The sequence below is a fragment of the Brachypodium distachyon genome, chromosome 3 (assembly GCF_000005505.3).
Source record: "Brachypodium distachyon strain Bd21 chromosome 3, Brachypodium_distachyon_v3.0, whole genome shotgun sequence".
Classification (NCBI taxonomy): Eukaryota; Viridiplantae; Streptophyta; class Magnoliopsida; order Poales; family Poaceae; genus Brachypodium; species Brachypodium distachyon.
Window position 1 is genome coordinate 32,796,997 of NC_016133.3, and position 16,714 is coordinate 32,813,710.

General features: G+C 45.2%; 1 protein-coding gene and 1 long non-coding RNA gene across 6 annotated transcripts; both read right to left on the reverse strand.

The window, feature by feature from the left end:
• Window positions 1-395: 395 nt before the first annotated feature.
• On the reverse strand, window positions 396-1,495 carry LOC106866553. Its single transcript, XR_001407123.2, has 3 exons — window positions 1,157-1,495; window positions 901-975; window positions 396-744 (listed from the first exon to the last, which is right to left on the reverse strand). It is a non-coding gene; the product is annotated as an uncharacterized LOC106866553 (long non-coding RNA).
• A 2,758-nt stretch (window positions 1,496-4,253) lies between these two features.
• On the reverse strand, window positions 4,254-9,982 carry LOC100839218. 5 transcript variants are annotated; one of them, XR_002965164.1, is made up of 5 exons: window positions 9,015-9,982; window positions 7,817-8,365; window positions 7,464-7,729; window positions 6,632-6,678; window positions 4,254-4,906 (listed from the first exon to the last, which is right to left on the reverse strand). XR_002965164.1 is itself a non-coding variant. In XM_024461830.1 (3 exons), exons 1-3 carry the CDS (start codon window positions 9,861-9,863, stop codon window positions 7,616-7,618), a joined length of 1,512 nt encoding a protein of 503 aa, XP_024317598.1. In that variant the 5' UTR covers window positions 9,864-9,982; the 3' UTR covers window positions 7,265-7,615. The 5 variants fall into 5 exon arrangements, 1 of the variants encoding a protein (XP_024317598.1); XR_002965165.1 differs by having other exon boundaries at window positions 4,254-4,934; XR_002965163.1 differs by lacking the exon at window positions 6,632-6,678.
• Window positions 9,983-16,714: the final 6,732 nt, after the last annotated feature.

A 16,714-nucleotide genomic window follows, 5' to 3' on the forward strand; every position in this document is an offset into this window, starting at 1 on the left:
AAAACAGAACATACTAGCTCCTAGAGCCCTTTTCAGATCGTAGAAAAGCACAAGGGCATGGCTTCCTCAAGAAAAGATCTCGAGACGCCATGAATACTGCCTGAATGTACCAGTACAGGCTCCATGGATACGCAGCAGGTAAAAGTTGCCCCACGGCCCACGCTCCCACCCCCAACTCCAGCCTTCTCCAGAAAAAACAAGCACAGAAAGTTCACAGTTAATTTCCCCAAAACATTCCTTGGAACAGACTAGTAGGAAAAATGAGATCTGCCACAGACTAGGCAAGATCACATGTGTGTTAGGCCAGTTTAATCAGGTAGCCCAAAAGCACATGTTGTGGACAGAATTTTGCATGTTTCCCAGTTCCTGGGACACACCAAAACTGAAATCTTGCCTGGAAATTAAATGACCATGCTGCAGCTAGGCAAAGAAAAATGATGACAAGAAATTCACCGGAATTGAAAAAAAATCTAGCCAGGAAATTAAGTGGGCATGCTGCAGCTAGGCAAAGAAAAATGAACAGGCCAGAAACGCATGTCGGTTAGGTCCTTTTTGGTTTTCTCTGCTCGTTTCATCTAACAACACAGGCAACACAAAGAAAGGACAAAATGTCAAGACCAAACACTGTGTTGTCACCGAGAAGAACACCCCACATGATTAGCACACTCCCCATAGCAGAAACCCACCCAGCATAGCTCTGGACCGTTGCATCCCTCGCTGCATCTCTTTGGGAACTTGTATCTTCTTCAACATGCACCAAAAAAAGAAAGGGAGGCAACTATAAGGTGTTGCCTAAGCGACTAAATAATAAAAAGAAGCTATATTAGCTAAATTAAAAGGCAACTTCATATGAAGCTATATTTATAAACAAATAATTAAGAAAAGGGCCTAAGAAGTTACCTAAAAACACAAAGTTGCATTGTAAAAAAGCAACTATATTTGGTAAGGCATGTTCCTATATTTGCTTGCTGCCGCCTATATTAAAGAGAAGCAACTATAAGGCGTTGTGTGAGCAACTAAATGATAAAAAGCAACTACATTAGCTTAGGTGAGAGAGAGAGAGAGAGAGCAGGTATGTTGAGAAGGAAAAAGCAACAAAGATAAAGCTAAACATTTGTATGAGGAACTAATTAAGAAAAGGGCCTACGAAAGTTACCTATCTGTGCTCTAACACTCAAAATAGGCACATGATTGGCCCCAAAAACCTGAGCCCCCTTCCGCAACAAAAGCAAATTGGATCAAAAACAGCAGGACATGTTACGAACTCTAGATCAACTCCCTCACATGTACAAAAACAGCACGAACCCCGCGGGACTTAGACGGGGGCGATCTAAAATTGCTTAGGCAAACATCCCTGAATTCGGCTCATGCTGCTTGATCCCGTCCCGCCGGGCTCAATGCAGCACTCAAACTCCCAAACTCTCCTCAGAAGTACAACAGGACACGCCCTAGAACTCCCCCCTCAACATGCAGTTCCCCCAACCAACCCTATCGAACTCACCGGTGTGCTCGCCCTTCATCGCCGCGTAGAAAAACGACGCCGACCATGGCCGCCGCTCGTGGTAGCCCGACGACGTGCGCCTCTCGCGTACTGTAAAAATTGGGTACTGTAAAATTCAAAAACACCTTTGCAGATCTAGTACTAAAGCAAAGTAGCAAAATTCAGTTCGAAAACAACACATAGGTAAAAATTTGCAAATCTGCAAGCAAAAGTTAGTGTTCGGTACTGCCAATTTCGGATACACATTAGCAGAAACTGGTTAGATAAAAAAGCAAGTTAATCTAGTTATATTTTGCAGATCTAGTATTAGCGAAGTAGCAAAATTCAGTTTAGAAACAACACAAAGGTACAAATTTGCAAAATCTGGAAGCAAAAATTAGTGTTGGTTTTTGCAAATTTCATAAACACATAAGCAAAAACTGCTTAGATGAAAAAGGCAAGTTAACCTTGTTATAATTCGAAGCTTTAGTATTAGCAAAGTAGCACATTCAGTTCAAAGAAACATATAGAATCTGTAGGAAAAAACTAGTGCTGAGTGCTGCAAATTTCAGAAACACGTAAGCAAAAACTACTTATATCAAAAGGCAAGTTAAACTTGTTCATTTGCAACTTTAGTGTTAACCATGCCCAACTTTAGTATAAAAGACAAAAAGCAACTTTTTAGCATGATCCTATATGCAACTATAACTTGATAATGACCAACTTTACAATTAGCATACAAGCAAACTTTTAGAGAGAAAGCTTAACCAAAAGCAAAAATCTCAGCAAAGGTTGACACGTTACAATGAACTGAACCTTAACAAAAACTGGGTGAGAAAAAAAGTAGGAAAAAAGAATGCAAAATTGGGAAGCTATTACCTATTTTTCATTCCTTCTATGTTGAACACAACTTGCCCGATTAGCCAAAGCAACTTATAGTTAACAACACGAGCTATGAAGCACTTTTTCCAGAAAATTGAAGCGCAAAATTGAATGCTTCCCCATGCAAATAATGCTTCAAATATTTTCTATAATGCAACTTCTATTTGATAATCAATTAGTCAAAAAGCAAGTTTATAATCAAAACAACCCTGAACAGTGAAGCACCTTCTGATCATTTAGCCCATCCGAGCTGTTGCTGCTGTTGCTGCTTCCTACCGCTCCGAGCTGCTGCTGCAAACGGCCTCTCTGAGCTGCTGCTGCAACCCGCTTCTCTGAGCTGCTTCAGGTTCAGGTTCGTCTTGAGCACCTTCTGAAGTTTCAGTGTCAAAGGATTGGGGAAGTTTTAGTTTTGCGACAAGCCTGAGTTTTTGAACTAGACCAAAAAATTCAAAGTAAATTTCAACAGGATCTAGATCTATTGAGGTGTTTGGATGGAGTAGATTTTATAGCTGCTACGCTCATTTGATCAACTGGGCATAGACTCCAAATGGTATGCAACAAAAGCTTGAAATCTATTCTAATTTGTAGGTTTTGTGGTACTCTACTGGAGTATTCAAATTTGTAATGTGTTGTTGTCTGATTTCAGGGACCTTCTACCAGGAACTTCTACCAGGAAGAACAGGTGACCTACTGGTGAGTTTGTTCGTATATCAAATGCTAGGATCTTATCCATTTCCAAATTTGCCATGTGTAACTGCAATAATGGTGTTTTAGGAGTACATGATCAAATAATTGTCATTGAACAAAGGTATATATTTACACAATCTATGATGTCAATTGACGTAACAGCTTGTGTAAAACGCTCTAAATAATTTAGGCTTAGGTCACTGCTGAATAATTGTGATTCAGTATTATCTTCGGTTCAGTGTCATGTTGTGTTCAGAAATCTGTAATTGCTAGCTGTTGTGTTCAGTGCATTGTCTCTCTGGTAGCATGCTGTTGTGTTCAGCTTCGGCTTCAGTTCAGAAACCTGTACAGCTTCAGTTCTTCTATCTGGTAGCACGTTGTTGTGTCCAGATTCAATTCAGAAACCTCTACACTTGCTAAGACGCTCAATGCGATCCACACACCACACTGCACGAACCCCAGTGCAAGCAAATTACTGGGAAGGGGATCGGGCGCTGGCGGAGGCAACCAAAACATGAACCCCGACGAAACTTGCTTAGGTCGCGCGACTCGATTAAAAAACGTTGCTCGATTTCGTACCCATCGACCTTGAATCGTCGGTCAAAAGCGCCTCAAAAAGCAACTCGCCGTAGAACATGCGGTTGCCGGCTGGCTACACCCAAGAACCTTAAGGAACTAACCGGGGCGGTGCTTCGTCGCCGCGCAGAAAACCCTCGGCCGCTGCTCCCGGAAGCTCGCGCCGCGCGCCTCTCCCGAACGGCTTCGCGTTCAGCGCAACGCTCTGCCTCGCCTAAGCTGCGCCCTCGCCGTAGAAATCCCGCCGCTGATGCTCACCGCACCCCACCGCCGCGCCCGAGAAAAATCGCCTGGCGAAGGAGGCGAGGAAAGAGGGCAGGACAAATGAGGAGGGGATGGAATCCAGAAGACGAGCGACGCGTGCCAGACAAAAAGCTACGCCAACAGTTGGAGTGATGGACCGTGTCTGAAAAGCAGCGTTGGTTGAAGCCATGAAGGAGGCAAATCGGACGCCCGGTTTGACGCGCGCGCGATCGGACGGCGCGGAGCCGTGTGCATCCGACGATGGCAATAAGTGCATATGCGCTTTCAAGCATTTAGGTTATTATATTTTGCCGAGAAAGACAGGAGTTTTGCCGTGCAATATTAAAAGAGAGAAACAAAGTATATGTACAGAGAGACGAGGTCAAAAAAAAGGGGGGAAAAGCCAAATTAAATCCTCCCATCGGACCAAGCAAAGCTGGCCGACAGGGCAAATAACACATCAAAAGCGCCTCGACGTCGGTCACTGGACATGAGAGTACACCATTTAAACACATGCATGCCAAATGATAGAGACCAAGGATAGAAAATATTAGAATCACATAGTTTCCTATTAATACGCATCCCGATTATCCCCTACTACGTGTTAATGTGAGTATAATTGATGAATGATAACCTAGGGAGAAAACCCAGGTCCTCACTCTGTTGTACTATTGGCCTTACTGGCAGTAGCTCCGCGGAAACGGTGACCAGTATTCGCGAACAACAGCACATGTGTCATGTGTGGCGGCTCGGTTGGGCCTCACACCCAGAAATACACTCTTCATCAAGTAAATACACACTTTCATGCACATTCAGAGAATAAAGCCACACGACAACATGCACGTTCAGAGAATTTGGGTACCACAGGCCCGCAAAACGCGTGGCATCGTCGAAGAAATGTTTGCCAATGTGTCGCAAGTCGAATGATCTATCCCTGATCCCTCGTCTCTTTGCCCAGCTTCTGTCCGTGAGGATCATACAAGAGTGGCTCAAATGGAAGGTTCGAGAGCGAAGCCCACTGGGGTTCCCTTTCAGCATCTGAAAAGGAAGATCCCCCCTTTCAGCTCTGTTCCAGATCAGGTTCTTAGCAACTTGTACAGAAAAAAGCAATATCCGGCAACTTTTGCATTGTTCTACGATGGATTAATCTTTGATACTTAAAGTTAGTGAATACAAACAACAGTGAACTTTGCTCAAAAGTCAGAACATTTGCAATCACGGCATGAATCACTGATTATAACAAGCGTCATGTGGAGATACATCAAAGTAGGAAATGGAGTGTTGAAGTGATCAAAACCCACGGACGCACAGGATCTGGAACCCATTCTTTTTCCAAATAGTATCTGGAACCCAAAATAAAAGGGGAAATCAAGCAAAATTTGGAATGCTGCTGTTCTGTAATTGGTCATAATTCCTGTAACCCTACTGAATGCAGCTGTAAGCTAGCGTTCCCAGCAGATACATCGTTAGCTTTCTATAAAGCTGGGTCCGTTCGGGGACCATCTAAAAAAATGCAAGGGAATTTTTTTTTGCCTAGTTGAGCACATTCCCTTTTTTTCTCCTCCTTTTTCCAAATAATCAACTGGTTGTTGACAACGATCGGCATAAACACCGTACTAGTCAGAAAATACTATGTGCTGGCGCTATAAAGGCCATGGCCAGATAAGCAAATGCATCCCAGTCTGTAAATTTGAATATATGTAACTGAAGACAATTGAATCATTCTTCTATCAGCCACTAGTTTGATGCAATCTTTTACCGAAACAGTGAGCTTGCCGGCCTTTATCTAGAAACGAGGGCGCAGCTCGGTAACGTGTATGGCCCGTGCCATACTGGCCACTGGCAGGTGCCATGAGACCACAGCTTCAGTGTCCGGAGCATTTCACATGAACCCTACTAATATGCATTATTACAAATAAACATAAATATCTTACAGTATTTTAATACTCCCTCCGTCCCATATTAAGTGACTCAAATTTGCCCAAATATGGATGGATCTATACCTAAAAAGCGTCTAGATACATGTAATATTTCGTCACTTAATATGGGATGGAGGGAGTATATAAACTGGCTCTTCAAACTGGAATACTCAAAGGTCTTATTTGCACTGGTGTTTTTCCAGTGTTTTTAGAGTTTTATCCCCCCGAAGTTCAAAAACACTAGAAATCCCAAATGAGTTGTTGGGTAGGGAGGGATTATCCCTAGATTCGCCACCTCCCCCCCCCCCCCCCCAACCCACACAAAACACCTCATTTTTGTATTAATTAAAAACACTTCTCATACTAGTGTTATGGGGTGGAAGGTTTTTTTTATAGCATTGGGTGAACACACAATTCTCTCAAATACCCAATACACTTTTGACTAAAAACACACACTAGTGCGAAACAAGGCCTAAGTGATCACCCATTTTCTGAAGGACACATGAAAGGACTTCAAAACTATATATAACCATTTGTACAGTAAGGTTTCTTTTCAGACAGTGAGTTCGGCTTGAAAACACACTAAGTCCAAATGGTATGCTAGCCTGCTTGAAGATAAAAGCTCAATAATTGTAAAATACACGTAGTAATTCTTATCTCCAACCAGTATATGCACTATATTTTACGTCAGTTCTTAAACATCCAGGCCTACATTCTACATATCCCTATTAACTTATTAAGCCCTTTTGTTTAGGAAAAAAGCAACAGTTCAACTTTGCACCAGAGTTTAAACAAAGGTTAAATTTTATCCTTCCAAGAAAAAAGGATGATGCTATATACATACCTTGAAAGTGCCGTTGTTTCCACAAAACAAGCAGGATTTATCATTGGCTAGAAAGAAAATATAAATTACCAAGAAATGGTTTATCTTCTCATAATTGCTGAACATGTGGTAAAAGATAATAGTCCTAGAATTTGTATGGAATGAACATCCTGGTACTTACTAAAATGACAGCGCCATCTTTTTAGACAAAAAGGTATTAAAATCATAGAATTTCTTAATTCATTGTACACGTATCTTATCCTTAACTGACTACACTGTCATTTGATAATTGATACAGATGTCTAGCTGTCTCTTGGCTAACCAACTGTGAATATGTGAGTGAACACGGATGAAATCGCTCCTTTTGAATCGATATTCAAAGGCAATAAAGATGCAACTGTCTGAGTATGACTTGAAAGTATCATGAATACAGAACATTAAGAATGCTATGATGGACATATATTGCATGTGAAGTTACTTGGAGTAATTAGGGTGCAGGTAAGCATGAGGCCCTTTTCATGTAAATAATAGGGCAAGTGTTCAATTGTTTGGAAACCAACAAATTGAATGTTTGAAGGTGTTAAAAGTATCAGGATATGCATCATGATAGCTCGTGTATCTATTCATTGCATTTGACAAAACGTAGGCAAAAAGGGTCAAGAAACAATTAACAAGCCTGCATTGCATACATGATAGATCAACAATGGTTGAGCAAGGTGTCATATCTCATACTAGCCTGAACATCCCAATTTTACTCTGAAGTGCCTCACAAATTAGCAAAAATGGATTTCCCACGATTAACACTAAGAAGCTATTTTCTGTTGTAATTACTCAGAAAAGATACAGAAACTACCTTCCACACCTATCAAGTATAACAAGCAGTTGATCACTCCCAAGTGCTCGAGGCAGGAAAACAGACCCCAGAACACTTCATCCAAAGAATGTAGGATGGTAACTACATCTTCCAGGTATCATCTGGACAGAAAATATACAAATCTGTTTCCATCAATCAAGAGAATCAGAAGCTGAGCCAAACGTCCCGCGTCCACATTGCCGAACAAACATAAACAGTGTACCATTAATAGATTCTTCCACAGCACTGCATAACCTTCTCGGTGCCTATACCAGCAGAATGATAATTAATAATTATAAAGGTCGAATGAGTGAAGGAGATATTGCTAGGAGCCTAGGAGTGTTAGAACAAACCAGATGCCATTGTTTGCTTAATGGAGACGCAGAAACTTGAATCTCATCTATGTCATGTAAAGGAGGTGACCTGAAGCAAAACACCTTCCTTTTGAGGTCATCCCGGTCACTTGATCTTATATAAGAGCCTCTAGTTATATTCCCATCATTCCAAACATCCTTCAAGAAAAATAAGACTGGCTTCTTGCACATAGATTTTTGAATTTCCTTAGTGTCAAAATCGAATTCAGTTCGCTGGCTCATCCTATTAAAAGCAATGTAAGTCCGCTCGGAGCGCTCCAATTCGGGAGGAAGAAGGACACTGGGGTACACTTGAACAACGTAACCCAAAGAGAGAGCAAATGTAAGCTTCTGCCTTTTATCATAACAAACCGAGCGCTGTAAGAAGCTCATGGATTCCATTTTCATAGCCTTTGTAAAGAGCCCCAAGCTCTCAAGAGAGTTCAATCCAGGATATATAGGATCCACAAACTCCACATGGTGGATACTGACGAAAGGAGCGATTGGATGAGCAGCCAATATACCATGGGCATTGCCTCTGATATCCCACTGATTATGACACCAAAGGGACAAAGTACATTAGGAGAGCAGAAGTTTAGAAGGATGGATTCAAAATTCAAATCCATAACCCATTAATCAACCATAAAATTCAGCCTATAAAGTTGAACAGTGGATGTTCACAACACACAGAACAGCTTTTGCTAATCAGCTAAATAAAATCCAAATGCATGCACTGCCTATTCAGCAGAGAGATAGTACTGTAAAACAATCAAGCAAATCCTAGAACAACACGGCTCAGACGATACACAGATAAAGGAAAAATTCTTTCTCATAACAGATCAAGCATCATAAACATAGTAAATTTCAAAATAGCGCATCAGGAACTAACGCAAGCTCTACAGAGGGCCTAAGTCCTCAGCAATCCCCATAGTTTTTCTATCAACACAAAGAGCATGCTTACTTTGCACTAAGTTATGCATGGAATGGAGGAGAGAGTGCACAGTCCTCGAATTCATGACATCATTGTCACGGAGAACGAGTTTATAAGCAGAATCTACATAGCAAGACAGGGGCTAAGTGATCCGGTTGCTAGATGAGACTTGACTATTTGATAAAAATCCTTAAACAGGATACGCGATGTGAACAGCCAAAGCATGAGTTAAAATGCCAACCAAAAGTAGAAGGCTAAGCTCCATACCTGATGGAATCCATACTCGCGGGAAAGGGGCACGCCGAGCTCAGTAATGCAAGCATGGAGGCGGTCGTCGCTTCCATACAGCCTGGGGTACCTCTCAATGCATACGTCCAGTGTCCGAGCAAGCGCCGCGGCGAGGGGGAAGCTGAGCGCGACGCCTCCGCCTCCGAACGCCATGCTGTGACTGAAATAAGTGTTCGCCGAGTGGCTCTCCGACGGGGCCCCGACGTACACCATCTCCCTCCAGTCGTACTTGCCGAGCACGGCCACCAGGTTGTCCGGGGACAGCACGGTGTCGTCGTCCACGAGCACCACCCACCGCGCGCCCTCGCCGCCCACGAGCCGCACGGCCTCGGCGGCGATGCGCGCGATCCGAAGCCCGGAAGGGTGGCCCGTCGGGTTGGTGTACCGGAACCTCGAGGTGTCCTCGGACACCCGGATCGGCGGGAGGGAGCCCTCCCCCGGAGCGCTGGGCCCCGGAGCGCCGGCGTCGAGCCAGACGTGGCCGCGCATGGAGGCCGGGTCCCACCACAGGCGGACGTACTCGCGGCGGCGCGGCCAGAGGTGCGCCGAGCCCGCGATCCCGAAGACGATGTGGCCGAGCAAGAGAGGGGAGGAAGCGTCGCTGGCGTAGAGCACCTCATCCGCCGCCGCGTACGACAGCGCGGCGGACGAGGAGGACGCCAGGGGAGCCTGGGCCGGGGACAGCACGAGGACGAGCCACAGCGCGGTGGCGAGGAGCAGCGAGAGCAGCGCCAGCAGCGCGGTGGCGAGCCGGCAGCCCCGCGGCGGGAGGATGGCGTGAGGGAGAGCGAGCGGCGTTGTCGGCGGCGCTGGCGAGGGCTTGGGCATTGGACACGGGGGACGCCGCCGCCGCCGGTGGCCACGGACATTTGGGGGCGTGGCGGGACGTGGCGATGTTTCAGGGATGGACGGTGCGAGCGACAAAGGTGGGTGGCTCTCACCTGCGGTTGTAATAGCAACTCCACACTTTTCAAAAAAAAAAAAGCAACTCCACACCAATACGCCATTTCAAGACATTTAAATAACACGAATCTCTGTAGTTGCGTCAGTTAAATAATTTAAATTCGAATCCTGAACCATTTTTACCATTAAATTATCGTAATCTAACTACAGGGGTAACATCTGAAACGTGCACGTGGTGGGCAGAGGGCAGAGTACGAGTTTTTGACTTGTAGCGAAGGCGACATGTATGCTTTAGATAGAAAGTAGAATACGGAGGAGAATATTATACTATCTCGCTGTTGTAATCTACAAGCTAGGACTGTGAGGGGTTGCCATGTGTCCGGAGAATGTGATTAGGGTATTTGGCTTCGCAGGGACTTTGTGCGGAACATATTCCCTAATCTATCTCGTCAATCATTGAACTGGCAATGCTTGTACATGGAAATTAGCTATTGCAATGCTGCACACTGTGCTAACGAAGAACAGGTGTGTGATTGGATTGAGTTTGCAGCAAGTAGTATTAGTGTGATAACTGTATGTCAAGCAACCTAATCCTCCAGCAAATGGTTTCAAATGATGGTGAAAGGCAAGTGATTGCCTGTCTTAAACAATGATGATTGTTGTACTGCTTAGTATTTATCTGTATCTGATGCATGTGCCGTCTGAAAGTTTTTTTTTTTAAAGGTGCAACTGCATGAGCGTTTTGCACAAAGGTAGTGATATCGTTTGCTGCATCCATGTTTTTTCTTGTCTCCTCGGTATTTCATTTCTGGATTCAATATCATCCATCCATACCTATTTTCCCTTATCTTTTTCGTGAGGATCATATCAAACAAACTATCTTTGTTTTGAGGTCACGGGCACCCATATCTTGATAAACTTTTTAGCACTCTGCCGGTGCACCACAAATTCAACCGTGTGTTACGACGACTCAGACAGAAAACAAATCTCACTGGATGAACAAAAAAAACGAAACAGCAAATCCAAAACAGAGCTACTGTGCTAGAACAAAAAAAAAATATTCACTCCGATCCATATTAGTTGTCGAAATATTACATGTATCTAGACACTTTTTAGTCATAGATACATCCATATTTGGACAAATTTTAGACAATTAATATGTATCGGAGGGAGTAAAAAAAATGTGTACGCAGAGGAGTAAAAAAGACTCCCGCTTAGTGAACACTAAATTTTAAAAAAAATTACAAAAGGCATATAGAATGAGTGGTGGTTCGAGTCTCAGGATCGTGTGCTCTCGAGATGAACAATGAAATTGAAAAAAAATGTTAAAATATTTCATTTTGTTACATGTTGCAATTGGGAGACAACATTGGTACAGGGGGTGTGGATGGACATGTACATGTTAGTTGGTTATGTACGTTGCTCTTATCAAAGAAGGTTGTCGTACACTAATAAAATTCTTGACATTTGAGTCGAGTGGAGGGCATAAAGCTCTCGGCACTAGAGTCGAGGAGAGGGCACAAAGCTTTCAACTTGAAACCTTTCAAGACGTACAAGGTCTTTTTGAAGGGCGCTCCTCTTGCATGGAGAATGAATTACACATCCTTTAGGGAATTTATCCCCCAAAGTGAAAGATTTTTCAAATTACTAAAAGCCCTTTTTATTTTGCAAAGCATATGGTTTGATATTTTCCTTCATTTGAGTCCCTCTTTCACTTGCTTGACTTGCCTAGGCTTGTCTGATCGTTGTTGGCACCATGATGGATGAGGACTCAGCTTTGACTTAGTCTTCACCGCTTAGTATACATGGCCTTGTCTATATAAATAAATTATTATTCCCCATCAAGGCCCCCGTTGAGCTACTTTTTCATGGCCTCGGCTCAACTCTTGAAATGCTTCGAGCCTTCTCGATTGTTTGACTACTTACACGAAGACTCCGCTTTTTTCGATTGGTGAGGGGAGTTACTCCTCTTTAAGAGGACCCATTCGTACCTTTGTTTCTCATCGCTCGATGAAAGGAAACTTCCATTCTCACTTAGCGAGGAAGTCTTGTTTTCCTTGTGGCAGAGATACTCGCTCTCGATTCCCTCGGCTTGGCCAAAGAAATTCTTGCCTTGATCAATCGAGGGAATCCCTGTGATAGTCTCATAGCTTGGATGGGAGATGACTTTTGCGAGCTTCTTAGAGTGTGTTCAGAAGTAGCCTGCTCCTCTCAAACTCCTCAGATCCAGCTTCCTGTACCGATTCCAACGTCGCACGTAGAGTCAGGAACGTTCGGTGCAGCTCCTTCTCTTTTGTTGGGCTCGAAGCCCATTAAACCAAATTGGCCCAACATAGCCCAGGACTGCCGCCTCGCGACGTTGCCGTCTGCCGCCACTTCTCGCACAACAGGCAATCACCGACGAAGGCACGAAGAGTAGGAGCGTCGATGTTCGGAGGAGAGGCTGCGTCGGTGAAGTCGACCTCGTAGAGCGGCGCGTCGTCGTCCCAATCGATAGCAGACGAGGAGGAGGTGGCGATGGCGGGGACCTGAGCAGGCACCTCCTGGCGAGCGCAACGGTGGGGAGCGTCCTCCGCCCCCGCCACGACCCCGGCCACAAGAACGGGGCCTCCGCGGTCCAAATCTCCCCACTCCCACGTCAGCATCCTCGTTGCCCTCTTCGATACGGACCGCTGCCAGAAGAAATGGGGACAGCGGCAGAGAGACCTTGCCGGCAGCGGGTTGGCATCAGGCAGGTGTGGGGACGAAGAAGGGGGTCGGGCTGGCCGCTGGTTGGCATCGGGCGTGGTTGGGGCGGAAGAAAAGGTACGGGAGGCTGGGAAAGAAGAGGATCGGGAGGAGAATAGAATAGATGAACAGTTTTTCACTTCGCGGTGGCAGTATGGTTGTAATTTTGGGCTGCTCCACGTTTTGCAATTCCGAGAATACTCAAAAGAGATGCCTCTGAGTTTTATACATCAAATTCAACTGGCTTCTCAGATCTGGCTTTGCGGAGTCAAGATGTTCGGCACTGATCCATGGTGGAGTTTTGACAAGCCAGAGTTCCGTTTGTTCGGGCGGAGCAGCTTCCACAGCTTCTTCTGACCTGTAGAAGCTGGAGCCCAAACAAATACTCCCTCCGATCCTAAATTGTTGTCGAAATATTACATGTATCTAGACGCTTTTTAAAAGTAGATACATACATATTTGGGCAAATTTGAGCCCAGAATTTAGGATCGGAGGGAGTACCAAAATTTGGGCCAACTTCTAGTTTCTGCTGGCTTGGAGGCCTGGAACACTCCACTGAACTTCACTAGCGACTGGAATCCACAAATGGATGCTTCTCGCAGCTGCTGCGGATTCCAAATTCCACTTTTACAGAAATACCCTCCCACCAAACCACATGCAACTTCCAAAATGCCACGAAACGATTCGTTTCTGTTCTTCTATTCACCGACCCATCCCGAGAAAACCGGTGCCGCCGCCTGTCAATCTCCCAGACCGGCGCCACCGCCCTATCTCCCCCGACCTGCGCCGCTGCCTCTCGATCTCCCTCCACCGGAGCCTCCCCAAGGTCATCTTCCATCCACGCCGCCCCCTCCTCTACCTTCTGTCATTGACGCCCCCTGCTCCAGACATGTCAGATCCTGAAGAGATTACAGGAACTAAGCAAGTAGATTCAAAAGAACACAGCAAATCGAGGCACTATTTTGGTATTTTGGGGAATTTCTAATGTTTTTGGTGTTTTTAGTTTTCTCGGCCTGCTCATATGGCGACTAGGGTTACACAATAGGGAATAAGATAGTTCTGCCCTCGCGATTACAAGGCTTTATAGCCTGGAAGAAGGTAAAGTGAGGAAGAAAAGCAGTAACAAGCAACAGTAAGGTAAAGGGGGGCAAGGAAATGACAGCGACAGCAGATAACGCTTGATAACTGAAGAACGAACACCTGAACTGACGAAGTGTTGTTGGTGCCTGACAATGCCCCCTTCGAAAGATCATCTTGTCCTCAAGGATTGAATGAGGGAAAGATCTTCTGTATAAATGCAAAATCCTCCCAAGTAGCTGCCTCAGTTGGCAAGTTTACCCACTTAATGAGCCACTGGACGACAACAACATTGATATTGCCGGGAGCTGGTCGTGGTTTGACACGACGCTGCAGAATTGCTTCAAGAGCTACCTGGATATTACCTTGAGTGTCAATCAGTGATAAGTGAGGTGTAGGGACTGCCTTGGAGCCAATATGTTCTTTTAGTTGACTGACATGGAAAGTTGTCGTAGCCCGGGGCGTAGACACCGGGGATGTGCGGCAGAGGGTGTCGGGGATCGCTCCGGCGATCGCCGGCGAGGCCAATGTCAAGCGTGAAGATGCACACGATCGTTTTACCCAGGTTCGGGCCATCCTGAGGTGTAAAACCCTACGTCCTGCTTCAATGTTCTTATTAGCCGGTGAACAAGGGTTTACAGGTTGCCGGGGAGTTCCCGGGTGTTCTCTCCTTTTCTGCTAAGGGTTGCTTGCTATTTCTGGCTAAAACTAGTAAGGAACTGAACGAACCCTTTGACCGTTGACAATGGTCCTCCTTTTATACTCAAGGGGATACCACAGGTGCCTCGGTGCATGGATGACAAATGGCGAGCAAAGAACTCGAGCAGCTTGCCCTCGCTGTGCTGGCTTGCATGCATGGGGAGTAGCCCTGCAACTAGGGCGCTACGTGCCTAGAATTCACAGCGGGCCAGTCACTGTGGGCTGACTAGACGGGGAATCCCCTTTCTGTCGGAGCATTAAATGCTTGCTTGCGCTTCACTCCTCGCCCTGACAAGCCCTGCGCGCAGGGAACCCGCCGGGCGGCCACGTGGCGTCGATGCTCTGTCCGTTTGGTACAGTCCTTGTAGCGATCGCCCGCGCCCGGGGACATCCTCCCCGGCAAGTGACCTTCCCGAGGAGCGCCCAGACGGGGATTCTCTTGTTGCCTTCCAAGGCAACCCCCGCAGCCTGGCTAGCCCTGCCGGGCTGGTGGCTTGCCGGGCAGCTTGTGCGGTGCTGCCCGAGGCGCTATCCTTCCGGGGAGCGGGTGAGGCGACCGACGCGTCATGCAACGGTGGTACCCTGGGTGCCACTGGTGCGACAAAAACTGGGTGCAGTTGACAGCCATCTGGGAGCAAGAGCTTGTAAGCAAGGGAACCAATACGTTCCAAGTCTCTGAAAGGGCCATAATATTTGGAGTGTAACTTCAAGGATCGATGGATGCTCAAGGAGGTATGCATGTATGGTTGGAGCTTAAGATAGACCATAGTCCCTTCTGCAAATGTTCTTTCAGCTCTGTTCTTGTCAGCAGAGTGTTTCATTCTCTCTTGAGCTTTGAGTAAGTTCTCCTTTAGTAGTTGCACAGTGGCTTGTTGGCTAAGCAAGATGTCCTGTGCTTCTGGATTTGAGCTGGTAGGTAAAGCTGTTTCAGCAATCATCGGAGGAGTGGTGCCATAAAGTGCCTGAATTGGTGTCATGCCAATAGCTGTATGAAAGCTTGTGTTATACCACCATTCTGCCATTGGTAAGTACTGATGCCATTTCTTGGGAGCATCAAAAGTCATGCATCGAAGGTAGTTTTCAAGGCACTGATTGACCCGCTCTGTTTGTCCATCAGTTTGAGGATGGTAAGCTGTACTCATGTTCAAAGTGATGCCCAGAGCTTTGAACAGATCTTGCCAGAGATGGCTTGTAAAAATTCTGTCCCTGTCAGTGACAATTACATTGGGAAGCCCATGTAGTTTGATGATGTTGTTAGTAAAAGCTTTGACAACATGTTGTATTGTGATGGTGTGTTTCATAGCAATGGAATGGGCATACTTTGTTCTTCTATCAACAACCACTAATATCATATTCTTGTTCTCAAAAGTTGGTAAGCCTTCTATAAAGTCCATGGATATGTCAGACCATGGTCTTTTAGGGATGGGAAGTGGTTGTAGGAGTCCAGGTGAATGGCAGTGTTCTCCCTTGTTCAACTGACAAACTGGACATTCCTGAATGAATTTGTTGACTATTTGTTTCATGTGAGGCCAGTAAAATAGTAGCTTCAGTCGCTGAATTGTTGCTCACTGGCCAGAGTGTCCTCCTAATTCAGATTGATGAAATGTACTAATGAGCTTGTTCTGAAATTCAGGAACTAGACCAATGTATATCTTGCCTTTGTATCTAATTATACCATTAGTTAAGGTATAATCGGGCATAGCAGCACTATTGATGGCAAGTTTAGCTAGAAGGTTCTGACTGACTGAATCCTGGTTGTAAGTGGAAGTAACTGTTGTAATCCATGTTGGTGTGATTGTTGTGATAGCTGACAGGTGTTGATGTGTGGGAACTCTGGACAGAGCATCAGCAACTCTGTTATCCTTACCCTTCTTGTATTCAATAGTGTAATCATACCCCAAAAGTTTGACTAATAACTTGTGTTGAATACCTTGTGTCAGTCTCTGTTCATGAATGTGTTTCGGACTCTGTTGATCTGTTCTGATAACAAGAGTACTAGCTGCAAAATAGTGCTTCCATTTCTTCGGTGCTTCTAGTATTGCTAGTGCTTCTTTGTCATAGGTAGACATTGAAGCTGCTTTTGGGCCAATAGCTTTGCTGATGAATGACAATGGTCTGCCTTGTTGCATGAGTACTGCTCCTATACCATAGCCAGAAGCATCTGCCTCTAAAACAAATGGTTTAGAGTAATCTGGTAGTGCCAATACTGGTGCTTGACTCATAATTGTTTTGAGTTCTTGAAAAGCTGCTTCCTGTTTGTCTCTCCACAGAAA